Source organism: Pipistrellus hanaki (assembly GCF_964339955.1).
Source record: "Pipistrellus hanaki genome assembly, chromosome: 7".
Lineage (NCBI taxonomy): Eukaryota > Metazoa > Chordata > Mammalia > Chiroptera > Vespertilionidae > Pipistrellus > Pipistrellus hanaki.
In genome coordinates this window covers 67,205,259-67,222,086 of record NC_140509.1, presented here as the reverse complement: position 1 = coordinate 67,222,086, position 16,828 = coordinate 67,205,259, and the positions used below count along the sequence as shown (strand labels likewise).

The 16,828-nt window shown below is 38.4% G+C and overlaps 1 protein-coding gene across 2 annotated transcripts in view; it reads left to right on the top strand.

Annotated features, from left to right (window-relative positions):
- PDE7B (phosphodiesterase 7B) overlaps positions 1-16,828 on the top strand; it is a 261,989-nt gene that overhangs the window by 187,468 nt on the left and 57,693 nt on the right. For both annotated transcript variants that reach the window (XM_084890685.1, XM_084890684.1), the window contains one exon: positions 3,971-4,054. In XM_084890685.1, the coding sequence (XP_084746811.1) occupies positions 3,971-4,054 (84 nt within the window). The remainder of the gene's footprint in view (positions 1-3,970; positions 4,055-16,828) is intronic.

Below are 16,828 nucleotides of genomic sequence, written 5' to 3'. Positions count from 1 at the left end.
TTCGATTCCAGTCGAGGGCATATACCTTGGTTGCGGGCACATTCCCAGTTGAGGGTGTGCAGGAGGCAGCTGATCGATGTTCTCTCTCATCAATGTTTCTAGCTCTCTATCCCTCTCTCTTCCTCTCTGTAAAAAAATCAACAAAATACATTAAAAAATATATTAGAATTGTAGTTATAGACAGTATAAGCACTGAGAGGAAATTTTCAGGTTTGGGTTTTATAGTTGTTGCTGTATATTTGTTTTGTTTGTTTGTCTGTTTGTTTGTTTTAGGGATCTTTGCTATCAAGTTACTGCATGGTTATTTGTCTTTTTTTCCAAAAGTGAGGTTGCATCATGAAAATTCTACTTCATTAAGAGCTTGAGTAAATTAGTTGCCAGGTAATTTCAGTTTTGCTAAATAATTGCTTCCCATTTCTTATTTGAAAATAACAGATGCTTTGTTAATCCAGAGCAGGATCTGGTTGTCTTATTCTATAGCCCATATTTCTGGACCGTTATTCGAATAAACAACATCCATCTGATCGACTCTCATATTCATCAAGGGAGTAGATTGCCCTAGTATTCAGTTTCCAGGATTCATGATGAATAAATAGTTGGTTTATTGGCAAAAAGTAATCAAAGGCTACATTTAGGTAATAAAAAAGATAATGCTTAATTGGTTGTGTGTGTGTGTGTGTGTATATATATATATATATATATATATATTTTTTTTTTTTTTTTTTTTTTTTCCCTGATAATCTGGAAGAATGGGTAAGAACATGGAGTTTGGAGCCAATTCTGAGTTTGAGTTCAAGCTCCATACTTATTTGCTCTATGATCTCAGACAAATCATCAAATTTCCATTGTCTTTAGTTTCCTCACCTGCACAATAGTCTAATAATCATTTCTACCTCATTGGTTTATTGGGTAAATGATATGAGAAAACATGTAAATTACTGAGCACAGTGTAAGTATTTGTACATGTTAACTATCATCTTATTTTCATGTGCCTTATAATTCCTATAACAACCTCTTCACAACAACCCCTTAGAACAGGCAAAACTGCTATAATTATTCTAATTTTGAATATTAGAAAACTGGACCTCAGAATGGTTCTAATTTTCCCTAGGTCACCCAATATGATGAAATGCTGATCCTCTCAGTAACAGGAGTTCCCTGCTTCCTAGCATGTCACTCTCTTTTTATCAATTCTGCCTCATGGTTCTGTCGCCTGTCAGTTTCTCTAAAGTCTTACATGGTAATGGTCCCCCTCTGCTTTATTCTCTCAGATGGACAAATGGAATAAATTCTGGCATAGGCCTTAAAATGTGCATTAATATTATACAGAAGTTTTCTGGGAACATAGTGCTCTCAGGACAGCAAAACCAGGATAACTCTTTGGGTAATAGTTAGAAAAAAATAATAGTAATGATTTCTAGTTGGTGAGCCTGAAATGCCTAGGAGAAGCCCAAAAGGATGACACAGCAGGTCAGCAAATCCATAAGCCAGTCAGCCTTTGTAAACCAAATTAACATGGTCTCATCTGTGCACAGTGTTTCAAGTATATGTCTAGCTCACTATCCTTGATAAAATATAAATTCATTTACAGACAGTGCTGAATTTTGTTATATCATTTTTAAAAATAATTTTTATTGATTTTAGAGAAGAAAGGACAGGGAGAGAGAGACAAAATATCAATTATGAGAGAGAATCATTGATCAGCTGCCTCCTGCACGCCCCTCACTGGGAGTGGAGCCTACAACCCAAGCATATGTCCTGACCAGGAATCTAACCATGACATCCTGGGATATAGGTCGATGCTCAACCACTGAGCCAAGCCGGCTGGAATGTTACGTAATTTTAACATACTATTCTTTTCATTTTAATTGGCTATGAAAAAATACAGCTTCTAGCATGAGCAGTCTGTGATTTTTGTTTTCATTTTAAAAACCAGCTGTGCCCACTCTATAAGGTTAGAAACCAATGGTATTGAGGAGAGAGCGCTCTGCCTATGAACTTTAACAACTTAGATTTAAGGACTGAGCTCTACTAATTATAAGTTTAAAGCGCTATAAACTCAGGCAGTCAATTAAAGTCAATAGACATCTACTGAGCCTTGAGCAGGGGTTAGGAGCGTGAGTGACAGTCCTTTACTTTCTTCTCTGAGCCTCTATTTTTCTCACCTCTAAAGTAAGTAGAATAATAGTGACTCTCTTCACAAAGCTAATGTGAGGGTCTAATGAGATTAAACCAGAAAAAGAATATACTGTGAGGTTTGTGAATATGCTTTGTAAACCCTTTAGAGATTTATAAATAAGCGGGGAGGAGGGCTCAAGACAACTGCTGAGAAGTAAACCCTTCAACTCTATTGACTATCCACCCCCATGAACTTATCAAATGCTGACAGACTTCCCTAATTTGATATCATCTTATATTTATACTTCAAATATTCTTTTCCACATCTTCCCTTCTCCTCCCTCTTCACTATACTCCATAAAGTGTAACATTCTTTAACATCAATATGTCACTACAGTATCAGATTAACACTCAATAAGGCACCAATATAGAATTCAAAGTAGAAAATAGGCCAAGGCCTCAGAACTTGCAGTTTATAAGCCCAGATACACACAAGCCCCATCTGTGAGGGCTATTTTAAACATTGTCAATTGCATGGGTTATGGCCGATGAGGATCTCTATACTCAGTTACTACCGTGTTTCCCCGAAAATAAGACATCCTCCGAAAATAAGACCTAGCGCATGGAAAGATAAGACATCCCCTGAAAATAAGACCTAGTGCAACTTTGGAAGAAAAAATTAATATAAAACACTGTCTTATTTTCGGGGAAACAGAGTAGTTAACCCCAAGAGTTAGAAAGACTTGTTCCTTCTCTTCACTCATAGGCTGAGGCCGCAGTATCACTTCATGTTGGGGAAAGAGTGGGTCATGAGAGAGGACCCATTACTCACGAAAGAAAACCTTCCTGGTTCTGATGTTCCGAAATATATTAGGTCTTATGTACTTGTACCTCTCTTCTGATTTCATGTTGTATGTGCTAATTGGGAATTTGGTCTTTTTGTTTATTTTTGTCACTTAGAATCTGCTAAGTACTAGACAATACACAAAGAACGATGGAGAAATGCAGAACGTGTAATATGAGTAATCCCGATTTTGCAGGACTGTGTAAGGAAGTAAATGCAGCATTTATTGCCAGGCAGCAAATGTTATTTTATACTCTCCAACCAATGACACCTTGAAGTGAGGCAATGGAGGGTCAGGGCCCGCTTAATCCAAGGTCTACATTATTCTAAAGTTCAGGCTCCCTCCTCTCTACCTCAGTCCCTCCCTTCATCTGGAAAGCAGGACACTCCAAGAAGGAAAGTGAACACAGGCATTAAAATAAACCCACAAATAAGTAGTAGAAACTCTATAGACTATTCTATGTCCAAGGGGGGGATGTGTCTGAAGTGCATAGACTTGGCCAGCCTTCCTCTGAGCAGATTCTGAAACAGATCAATGATACAACCTGGGGAGCCAGGCAAGTGGGCGCCAGTCAGCAAACAGTTGTACTAAGTCCAAGAGGAATGACCCTGGGTGGCCAAATGTCTAATAAGAGTAAAAGCTCTAATCCCAGCACCCCATTTGTCCTTCCAAATTAGGATTCTTCATCTTAATGACCCTTGAAAGGATAAAAAGGCTCTGAAAACTTTGTAAATTACTACAGTTTTCACAGTCCCATCTTCCAGGCAAATTATAAAAGAGAATGCTTCTTCCTTTCTTAGTTTTGACAAGTTCATTAGGCTCAGCATTTATTAAATATCCCTTCCTACATGGCACTCTCTGAAGCAAGATGAATGGAAATCATGTTTCTCCAGATATTTTGTGTTGGTTCCAGTGACATAAGTGGGTAAGAGGATTTACAGAGGAAAAGTGAATAAAGTACACTTGGCAATGTTTTCAAATGTTTGTTTGGACCTTCTGTTTTCTAGGAGATGTACGACTAAGGGGTCAGACGGGGGTTCCTGCTGAACGCCGCGGCTCCTACCCATTCATTGACTTCCGCCTACTAAACAGTGAGTAATCAAGTGTACCTGGAAAAGAACAAATGTTTTCTTTTTTGGAAAAAAAAAAAATCTAACTTCCCTCTGAACTTCAAAACCCTCTGAGGTCTGCCTTCCTTCCTCCATCTCTTCCCTCCCAAGTAGAACTTAATCCTTTGTCTTAGATTTCCTCACTAGTGAAGTAATTCTGACTCTATACCTCACAGAGATCATGTCAGTTTTTAATATATATTGTATGTGCTAGTTGGGAATTTGGTTGTATGTGCTATATAAAAAATATAAATATATTTCTTGCACAAGGAAACTCTTGTTTTCATTATTCACCACATTCTCTCTACCTTCAGCCATTAGACTACACAAAATTCTATAATTTTATAATTTATCTAAATAAAATAAGTTCTATAACTTAATAAAAATATATGTAAAATAAGGAAACCTATTCTAGAGCTTCCCTTTGTAATCTACCCAACATTGAGTCTTCCTTCTTTGTCTACGGGTAATCTAAATCCCTGTGGTTCATTCTTCAGTTTCTAGCAAAAACCCTTCACCACAGTGAGGTCCTTTTAGTCTGCATTTGCCTCTTCCTCCATTTTGACTGCCTCAAAAGTTCATTTATTTCTACCTTTCCCCTTCATATATCAGTCCTCATTTGGAGTTTTGCTCCACCTGTGGTTCATAATTCTCTTAATCTCAAATTCCTTTGGCAATCCAAACCAGTGACCAGTCACCCCTCCAATTTCCTGTCTCTTATCATATCCTTCTTCACTTTGGACTTGGTGGTGGGGTAGAAAGTGGATAAAGTTCACAGTTTTTTCCAAGGTTTTCAGTGTTTGGTTCTCATATCAGTTCCAATCTATAAATTTCAAAGTTCTGGGTTGTACCCACAGAGTATTACTTTCCTTTGGCATAAACAAGTTCAGCTAAAGAGGTAATTTGATTTACCTCGACCCTTGGAAATTACTAGGAGAAATTAGAATTGGCTATTTCTGATCCTTAGATCTTCAAAAGGCCAACAGGAGATGGATTTGTTTTTACTTCTGGCTTGTTAACCTGCTGTATCAATGTGCAATATCTGTTTTCTCAGTGTTTTGGGGACATAGAGACTTGGAGTAATTCTTTCTATACCAAAGACAACCTCCCCAACCCACACCCCACATTTTAAAAGAACTGAGCAATTCAATATTGAATACAGCTTGTGGGGAGCTCTGACAGTTCCTCTTACCTCTCCTATGATACTGAGTGGGCTATATCCTATCGAAGTTACCCCGTTTATAGTCTCTAGTTTGTATGAGTTTGCAGGTCCCCGGCATATATTTCATTAAACAGGATGGGAATGAGCCTGGGGTCCAGTTCACTTTCTCATACAGATCAGAACTCTCAATGGCGTCACTTACTGAATGTTAGAAAGAGAAAATAACAAAAATAGTAGATTTGATATTACATCATGATTTGTAATATAAAGTGTAAACAAATTTGGAAAATTGTTAATACTTCTTTTTACAATTCCAAGGTTCCAAATGATTAAAAAAAATTATTTATGTATGTATCTTAATGTTAATAACAAATGCTAATAGTGGTCACATTTGCCAATGGAATTATAGGATATTTTGCTTCGACTTCAAATTCTGTAACCTAGAATATGTTTTTTTTACAATTAGCTTGTTTTACTTTTCTAAGCTGAAAAAAAATGAAACAATATAGAAAAATATAAACAGAAACTCAATGCAGGTAACATTTTACTGTTATTCGCCATATACCACATCATGTTCAAGCAGGTGCCATCTGGTCATCTCCCTACTGTAGCTCCTTCAGGAAGTGCCTAATTAGTGCCTGGACCAAGGTACTCTCTGCCCCTCCACTCCCAGTTCACCCCACCTGTTGCTCATGCCCTCTCCCCAATGAATGAGACTGTTGTCTATCCATCCTTAAAAATCCTCTTTCTTTTCTGCTCAGCACTCCACTCTAAAGAACTCTTCCAACTCTCCCAGAAACACATGAAAAGGAATACTCATTAGCCTTTATTGTGTTGTGCTTTATAAATGGTCTCCATTTTTTCTCCCTCGGTGTATAAAACACATCCCTAATCTATTTCAATCTAATCTAATTCAGAATCTTAAAGGATTTTCTTTTTATAATTAATGAGCTCCCAATATCTATTGTTAACTTACCAAATAGACTAAAGTATCCCCTCAAAAAGATTATATTAAACTAGTGACCCAGTGCATAAAATTTGTGCACATTAAAAGGGAATTAATTAGAGGAGATATTTTAATATTGCTATTTGCCCTTTCTCTATAATAGAAGTGTCAGAGATTAAAGAAAACTACCGTGTTTCCCCGAAAATAAGACATCCTCTGAAAATAAGACCTAGCGCATGGAAAGATAAGACATCCCCTGATAATAAGACCTAGTGCAACTTTGGGAGAAAAAATTAATATAAGACATTGTCTTATTTTCTGGGAACAGGGTAGTAAAAATATGAGAATCTCCCTCCTGCCAGAGTCAAGTCCCTGCCCATCACCCACAGGTGCTTCAAAAACACAGGAGACCCAGCCCCAGCCAGCCCCACCCCTGTAAAACCCCTCTGGGAGTGGGGGAGAGGGGGAGCACAGCCTCAGGTCCCCCAGCCCAGTGCTCGGATGGGGGGCACGGCCTGCGGTCCCCTGTCAAGCTCTGCAGGGTGGGGGCATGGCCTGAGATCCCTCACCCCGGCCAGGTACCATGCAGCCTTGGGTCCCTGCTGTTCAATTGTGACGTTATGGCATCCCAGCTAATTTGTATATTCTTCTATTATATAGATAGATGACTATAAATGTCATTAGCTTCTGCCTTACATTTAGCTGAACAGCTCAGATAGTACTGAAACCTCTGAAATTCTTTCTTTCTGGGGCATTATCCATTTCATTGTCTAATGTCCCAAATACCTTGTTAGGGCAATTAGAACCAGTAACATTACTGTGGTCACTCTCCACAATTTCCTAACTTAGCCTTCAATTAAACAGCTTGTTAGTAGGTAACAGAAGGTAAATGAATATCTGTGTTATGTACAGTCACATAATGAGATATAATATAGGTCATATCTCATGCTACTTAATGTGCACTCTATTTAATTCTTAGTCATGTTTTTATTGCAGTTTGCCTGAGTTGTTAGTGTGCTTTCTGCCTAAAGGGAAATATTTTAAACATAACTTTATAAAGATTTTAAAATAAATGCCTAAGGAACATTTTCTCCTAAAACTTTCCTTTTACTAACAAAGCGTGAATGCAATTCTACACAGAAAGTACCTCACTAGTTTAAAGTGAGTTTTTAAATATCATTTTCCACAATTTTGAGTCATTTTTTCCCTAGTATAGGCAGAGATCCAAGACTTCATTTAGCTTGGGTGCTTTCAGTTTTGCTAGCATTTGTTGGACTTATTTTTTATACCATTTGTAAGAAAATCTGAATTACCGTGGCCTCTGTTCCCTGTGTCTTGCATCCCTAAAACATTTCTTCTAATATGCTTCGTGCAACCAACATGGCTGCTATTCCCTGTACAGAATGTTCTTGGGTGTTTGCCCTCTGTCATCCATCTTAATATAAGCCTTGAATGCCTGGAACATACGCAACAAAAATGTACATTGAATAGTAAGGCCCACTGAACAATTCCATTGGTCCCTGTAGCCACGGCCCCTACTTGTCACAGCAGATCAAGAAATGTCAGAATTAATATCTAAAATAGCTTTCCTTCTATCAGAACCAAGTTTCTAAGTATTAGATCAGGGTTGGGCAAAGAGCAGCTAATGCACCAAATCTGTGCCTCCATCTCTGCCTGTTTTGTAAATAAGATTTCTCATTGCAGTATTATTTATAATAGCCAAGATTTGGAAGCAGTCCAAGTACCCATCAGTAGATAAGTAGATAAAAAAGCTGTGGTTCATTCACACAATGCAATACTACTAAGCCATAAAAAAGAAGGGACTCTGCCTTGGCCAGTTTGGCTCAGTGGATAGAGCGTTGGAAGAATCATTGATGATAGGCTGCCTTCTGGGGATCAAGCCCACAACCCGGGCATGAGCCCTGAGAAGGAATTGAGCCATAACCTCCTGGTTCATAGGTCAATGCTCAACCCCTGAGCCATGCCAGCAGGGCCTGATCCAGATTTTAGATTCCACAATTATAATTTATAATTTCACAATTTTTTCTGGAAGAGATATCCCTTTCCCCATATTTTTGAGGGCATAGTACTATAATCTCCATGTACTTATTGTTCACATAATAGGTGACAATATATACCTGGTTTCCTGACATAGTTCTAGTTTTCACCTGTTGTCCAGTCATATTTATTAATAATTCCACCTTTCACTCCCAAATCCTGGCTTGAACAGTAAATTATTGTACAAGGCCAATGGATAATGTAGTCTCCCCCCCCTCTACCCCCCAAAGACCACTTGGAGACAACACCTCTCACATGTCACCTGCATTCTAGAAATGAAGATGAGAAAATCTTCCTAATGATATCTATCCAGATCCATCCATTTGTCCATTAACATATATGTAAGATAAAGTTACTTGTTAACACCCAGTTGCATTTCCTATTAATATTTTAAGCAATTTGAAAAAGGGGTATCTATATGAATTTCCAGAGGCTCCTCTGGATAAGTAGCAGGAAATGGTGCCTTCAGCACCATTGAGTGGAACAGAGGAATGATAGGCCTTTAAAGAGGACAGTTATTGCTACCCCTGAGTATGGACTGACAGAACAGAGGGAGAGAAGGGGTAACAATTATTAATATTTTTATTCCACATGAGAGAACTTGAGGAAGGTAGGAGGAACAGAAATATAATGGCTCTGTTATATCAATATCAACTTCCTATAGATTTATTTCATTCACTAATTCTGTTGAGGGGGGAAGAGCAACAAGTGAGGAGAACATGTAGAGAAGAGTGTCCAGAGAGGCATGTGGCCACAGAGGTGAATGTGGCAAAAGCAATCACAGTTCTCTGCAGAACATGTGGCTCCAGCCACTCCTTCATCTTTCTCTCCTGGTTTAATACAATCAGCAGCCTGAGTAGATAATGACTAGGTGGAGATGTTCCCGTGGCAACCATTTCAGACCAACAATGCAATTTCCACACTTGTTCAGGTAGGGAGCCTGAGGGAAAGAAGCCTCTTCCACTGGAGGTGTCAGAGCATCCATATCAGCTGCCCTGGAGAGCCTGGGTCCAAGGCCAGCCCTGGGCTCTGCAGTAGTGGGTTAATTGGCTATTTTGTTTTCCTGGGGCTTAATTTGCTAATATTGATCTTTAAATCTCTATTCCTCTATAGCTGCCTTCCTAGGCAGGGCCATTTTAGCTACACAAGCATGCGATAATTTTAGGATAGCTACAAAATATTTTCCTTTCCTTATTATTTCTGAAAAAATAACTAATATTTACACACCCACACACATATGTAAAGGTATAAGTGACCCAGAGACTCAAATGCTCTTTTAAAAGCTGCCATCTAAAACATATTACACCCTTAGAAACACAAAATATAAAATATATCCGTGAAGGATTGTCAACCAACCAGTATGTTACCACCAGTATGTTACCACCTGGTGCAAAGTGATAGCTCAGCTTAAAGACAGAGGTGGGATTAGCTTAAAAAACATAATTTTCTAAGAGTGCGTTCCATGCACTAATAGGTGATGACAGCTTTTCAATAGTCTTCTTAAAGGTAACTTTTCATGTTACCTATGAGAATGAGACCTACACAGAATGCAAAAACCCTAAATCAATAAAACTTTTTCATTTATGGGATGAGATGTTGTTTAAAGGTATAAACTTGTAGCTAGTAGGAAAGTAAGTCATAAAGATCTAATGCACAGGGTAGTAATTATAGTCAACAGTGCTATGTTATAAACTTACACAATGTTATAAAACAACTATATCTCAATGAAAAAGTAAAAAGAAAAGTAGAAAACAAAATAAAATAAACACACCCTTTAAAAGAATATGATAGAGTGATTTGAAAGAAGTGCACTGAGGGGATGTTATACCAGCCCTGAGCTCCTCAAGCAGACAAGGGAGGTGCCAGCTGGGACTGAGACTTTTCCTGAGTGCCAAGGTAGCACCCCACAATTTCAAAGTTCAATATTTTCCTTCCTCTAGAAGAAAGGCCAAGCGCTGGTTGTGGTTGTGGTGCCTTCTGACTCACCTGGACCATGTTGCATGACGTGTACTCAGGGTTTCTGGCTGCAAGTTCCCCAGTACTTCAGATGCGGAAATGCCAGACCAGTAGGATGGTTAGCCACTGAAATGCCACTAACATTGCAAAAGACAGGGCTGATGGTGTCCTCACTGTTTCATTCATTCCTTGTCACTACTCATCAGTGACCTGGGGTTGGCAGTGTTCCAGGAGATACAAAGATGAATGAGGTATAGCCACTGCCTTTGAGGAATATTTAGAGACATAAGCAGCTATATTTTAAGGGATGCAATACATCCATAATACATAAATGTATAATGATAGTATCCTTAATATGAGAGGCATGTATCTATGTATAGGATTCAGAAGAGAGATTCATTAACATTGGGAATGTTGAGAAAGGGAATAATTAATTTTGTCTTGGAAAATTGGAGAAGCCTTTCTGGAGGCATTAAAATGAGAAATTTCTGAAGCAACAACAAAGTGAAGGACAACTGCATGCTATTATAAAATCAACTTTTAGGGCTTCCAGATCTAAGGAATCAGGAAAGAGTCGTCAATAATTCTATTCAATTGGGTATAAATTCTGCTGGAAAATGAGGTTTTCAAGTAAGGATAAGAGAAGTAAGGAGAGATCATACAACATACCCAATTGTCTGGGAAAGACCATAATCTCACACACACAGTTCTAAGCTTCTAATGCTAGAACTGAAAACAACCATTGCTTTCTGTTAACCTGGCTGATGTCATTTAACAGATTTATTTTTTTTATCTGAGTGATGAAAACAGAAAATTTAATCAGGGAGTCCAATATTTCCTTTGGGTTATTATTTATTCATTCATTCATTCAACAAATAGAACACCTACTCTATGCCAAGCAGGCCATAAGGCAAAAGTGTCCTGAGACACATCAATAACCATTGGACTAAGATAACTTTTTTTAATCCTCACCTGAGGATATATTTTTATTGCTTTCTAGAGAGAGATAGGAAGTAAGAGAGAGGGAATGAGAGAAACATTGATGTGTGAAAGAAACATTGATTGGTTGCCTTCCATAGGTGCCCCAACTGGGGATCACACCCACATGGAATACTATTCAGCAGTAAAAAATAAGGATCTCTTACCCTTTAAGATAGCATGGAGGGACCTGTAGAGTATACTGCTAAGAAAAATAAGCCAGTCAGAGAAAGACAAGTATCACATGATCTCACGCATATGTGGAATCTAATGAACAAAATAAATTGATGAACAAAGTAGATCCAGAGACATAAAAGCATGGAACAAACTGTCAGATCTCAGAGGGAAGGCATGGGTGGGAGGGTGGATGGGAAGAGATCAACCAAAGAACTTGTCTGCATAAATGTATAACCCATGGACCTAGACAATTGGGTGGTGAAGGCCTGGGGTGAAAAGCAGAGGCAGGGTAGGAAGGTTCAAAAGGGGAGAAAGGGGGACAATACTTACAACAAAGCTTTAAAACACATACACACACACACACACCTAGGTATGTGCCCTGACCAGAAATGAACCTGCAACCTCTTGGTATAAAAGATGATCCTCCAACCAATTGAGTGACCTGGCCAGGGCTGAAATAATCTTTTATATGATGACTAGCTCTTGTCTCAAACTGCTCTTGACTACAGTTTTCCAGGAATACCAAATGCAAACATCTGAACATTTATTTTTAAATCAACAGGGTAGCAGGGTAACACCTACCACATCTTATCCATAGGCTGAGGATTCTGAGTGCTCAAAAGGAAACTTTCATATATTCCACTAGTCTCAAAGACCTATCAACTTCCCTTACCAATGACCTCATTACATGGACAAGACAAACACACTCTAAACCAAGGACCATACAAGAGCATAAATTATCTAGTTCTAAAATAATTGACACCAACAGTAAATCAGAGACGAGAGAAGGCAGAGATTACTGAGGTGTCATGAGCAGAAGAGAGCTTTGTGGTCTGGTGCTGAACTCTGAAAGATAAAGTAGAGTTTCGACTGGTTAACAAATTGTCTAGAGTGAGACTGAGCTGACAAATGGGAGACATTAAGTCATTAAGTAGGAAGAAGGTCCAGAAAGTAGTGAAGTATGTTGACTAGAGAGAAAATGAAAGTTTTGGAATGCCAAGATAAAGAATTTGCGCTTGATTCATTACACAAAGAGGATCACTAGAGAATTCTGAGAAAAATGGCCAGGATAAAATAGTGTTTAAGAACATTAACTGACACCCATATGTAGGAGGGACAGACTCAGGGAATCAAGAGCAATGTAAGATTATGGTGGCAATAGAAATAAAGATATAAATCCAGAGATGATGTGGAAAAGAGGAAATGGAACTCAGTGGTACTGAAAGCTCCACTGGTTGGCCTGGCCATCTGAAAATTTGAAGATGAGGTCAATGGTGAGGGAAGTTGAAGGATGAACTGGGGGAAATATGGTAAACTCATTTGGGACATTTGTTTGTAGTAGAGTCAAGTAGAAATATCCAGGAGAGAGCTGGAAATAAGGTACTATACTGCAGTTGGAAGAGGCCTGATTTGGAAGTTTCTCTTGGAAATGACAATCATTCATTACCCATGGCTAGAACAGGTATCACAAAATCAACAACTTCATCGTTTAAGGGCCCCTATTATTTTAGTTTATAACAAGCTTAATTTAGCAAAGCTCAAGACTATTGACAATAAAGCCCACAAAGAAATAAGTTTCACCAGCAATTTATTTTCCTCTGTGCGAAACTGTTTAGACTCTACCCTTGCTCCCACCACCACCAGCAGCACCATTGTGGGTTCTATTTTGTACAAATATGGCTGCTTGTGTCCTGGCCCAGTGGGTTTGCTAACTCACCTGAATACAGCAAGATAAATAGAAATTTCCTATTTCAGCACTTGCTTTAGTAAAATCCTAACCTAATAGAAGTATTTTTAGTGATGTTTTTTTCATAGTGGCTTCTCTGGATTTCTGGAGACCATAGAATGTAGAGAAAAGCAGCAGTAAATTTTCTTTTGATTAAAGTTATCCTATGAGTTACAGAGCTAGAATGACTTATTTATTAAATAAAATTAAAGTAACCTCATACCCAGAAGCAGGCACAGCCTATCTCTTATGACTTCAATAATAAACAAAATGAGGGCTATGTCACGCTACCTTAAAAGATCTAAAAGACTCGTCGTGGTCCCCATCTGACTAGATATATGAAAAAAAAAAAAAAAATAGAGTGTGTTCCATCCTTGGAACCTTTTGTGTGTTTCCAAACTGAGATCTCAGAGTTAACACGAAAGATTAAGATCTTGTTTTCTCTCTAGCTAGCAAACCAAATTGCCTTAGCACTCCTGGGTGGTTTATTACTTATAAGCAACCTTTGGAGGAAGAGCAGTGGAACCAATGCCTGAAGAAAGTGGCAGCAAATGGGAGAAAGTCCCAAAAGGAAGGTGGCCCATGTCACTGTCCCTGACAACAGCTACCACAACAGCCTTGAGATGGGAGGTGCTTAATCCCAGGTACAGGATGCAGGAGCCGAGGGTGGCTCCCTCTTGGTCAAGGCTCCCCAAAGCTGTTATTTCCCTAAGGTCTAGAGGCACATAAGGGTGCTTGAACCCTGGAAGTAACAGAGGCCATTAACACCCAACCACATGCTGTTTGTCTGACTCCCGTGGTTGCCACCGAGAGTTCCATGCACAGTGAACTCCCGCTGCCCAGTGCACTCTCTAAAGCATGGTCAACAGAGGAAGCTGGCAGAAAGATAATGAGCTTTGAAGTGAGACTGGGTTTGAATCCTACTTCTTTTGTGAGTTTGGGAAAGACATCCAAACTACTTAATATCCATGCTTGAGGAAGGAGACTGTAACACCAGCCTCACTGGGTAGAGGTGAGAAAGTGAATGAGGTCAATATGTCTTGCTCACAATAGATCTTCAATAAATGTAGTTGAACTTTAGATGTACCTTCTTCCTCGGCTGAGTACCCCTTCCCCAGCCACCTCTTCTCTTAGGAAACCCTGGCCCAGCCTTCTTCAGCCCTCTCAGGGGTCTACCTCGTGATAGTCATTCCCCTCCTCTGTGCTCTCACCCCATCTCCAAAACAACTATTGCATTGTAACTGCAAACCCACTGAACCTGAGCTTCTGGATACTGTCTTGAGGTAACACAGCAAGTCTAGCTCTGGGCCTTCCATGAGTATTTAGGAACCATGAGTAGCACTTGGAAATCACTGATGAAGGTCAGTTATACCATACAGATATCATATCAAACAATACTAATATTAATAGCTAATATGTATGGAGCTCTTGGCTTCTAGACACTGCTTTATGTGCTTTGCACAGATCAACTCATTTAATCCCCACAAGATCCCTATGAAGCAAACACTTTTATTTAAACTGAAGCCTGAAGAGTAAAAATAACTCACCCAAAAAAAAACTTGTTACCCAGAATTCAAACCCCAAAACTACAAGGCCAAAGCACAAGCTCTTAACCATAATAGAATATAATTCTTCTTATATGTGAATTTTAATGTTCAAAGTCAATACATGTATATTACTTTTATAAGATATATATATATATATATATATATATGACAGTTACAAACATTAAATTTTTTACATTATAATAGTCATTTTCCTTTTATAGAACATTGAGACTATTTACTTTTTGGTGTGAAACTACTTCAATATTGAACAAATTATTATATAATTAATTAGAAAATATGTAATTCTATATCTGTGTGAATATTAGATTTTGCAAATTTTCAAATGTATTTTATAATATTCCAGAAGGTGACAAATGAGGAATTGCTCACTTCATCACCTACTCTGTGCTCTTTGATAAGAAAGAGAAGGGTGTGGTGGTGACAGCGCAGGACTCTTGTCAGTTGTCTCCAAATAAGGAGGAAATGGAATCACTATTGTGACAAATTAAAGTCAGATTTGGGCCTGCCACCGGTTGCTTTAATTTTCCTCAAGGGGAGTTGGTTATTTCCTGTCATGCAAACAGTGCTTCGATGAAAGACAGTTTCTCAAAATGTTTATAATACAGGGTAGGCAACAGTAGGTTTATAGTTGTGAATATGCAAAACAGAGTTTATTCTTATACTATTATTTGTTAATCACTGTATCATTTTCCATGTGAACAATTGTAAACCTACTTTTTACCCACCCTGTATATTAAGTAAAAATAAGTAGGATACAAAATTGTATATTTTAAAAGAATATCTCAATTATGTTTTTAAAATATACCTAAATTTAATCAGGGATTGTTTCTAGATGATTATTATTTCCTTCTTTCCATTTTTCTATTTTTTCTACCATAAGCATATATTCCTGTTATAATCCCAAAAAGTAAGATTTTTTTTTAAAAAAGAAAAAAAGAACAAAAAAGCACCTCAGGCCGGGACCGGTTTGGCTCAATGGATAGAGCGTCGGCTTGGGGACTGAAGGGACCCGGGTTCGATTCCGGTCAAGGGCATGACCTTGGTTGCGGGCATATCCCCAGTAGGGGGTGTGCAAGAGGCAGCTGATCGATGACTCTCTCTCATCGATGTTTCTAGCTCTCTAGCTCTCTCCCTTCCTCTCTGTACAAAATCAATAAAATATATATATATTTTTTAAAAAAAAAAAAAAAACACCTGCGTGTTGACCAGGAATAGAATCTTTTTTTTCCCCCTAAATAAAGTAATATCAAGATGCAGAAAATGAAGTTGCAGTCATGAGTCAAAAAAACATTCTTCACTAGCCAACTTGGAAAAGTGATTGGAAATTATGAGGCTGAGTATTTATCAAAGCTACATATGGGACTTCACAATGATGGCTCCTCATTTGAAGATGAAATTTATTCAAGGAGCATGAAGTCAAAGTTGTAATCTGTGGTGAAACAGCACTTTACATGACAAAACTTTTTGAAATGAAGACATTCCAATAGATCTTTCAGCCCAGTTTCTCAGTGTAACAAGCAAAACAACAACAGAAACACAAGGAACAACAAACAAACAAAAAGCCAGAGTGGCCAAGTGCCTCATTGCAAGGTAAGAAAGAGTTAAGAACCAGAATTCAGATCTTTTGAATTCAGATCTTTCCACTCACCACATGGCCTTCCTTATTTAAACTCTACCTTACTAATGTAAAATAAATGTACCCCTTGCAAAGAGAGAAAAGCTAAGACAAGGCTTCCCCTGTGGGCCAGGGTTGGCCTTGGCTCTGGAGCCTACTGCCTGGATTTGGATTGCAGCAGCAGTGGCTTCCTTTAGGTTCCTAGGCTGGCAAAGGATTGAAGAGGACCAAGATGTATCCCACAGGATACACCATGAAAGGTAGTGAGTAAGTGTGTCTGAGGTGCTAGCATGGTGTCTATCACAATAGAAAATCTCAAAAAATATGGACTTTTTATTATTACTGTTATTCGTATTCCTCCTTCCCTCTAGCTTGTGAGAAGAGTGTCTCACACATAACAGTACAAATTAATTTATATTGAAGAAGAGTGTTTCATTATTCCTTTTCAGTTTCCTTCTCTTTCACGTATTCATTCTTTCAACAAATATTTATTGATCTCTGCCTACAATGTCCGGCACATCACTTTCTGAAATATGATTGCAAATAAAATGGAGAGAGAAACACAATAGC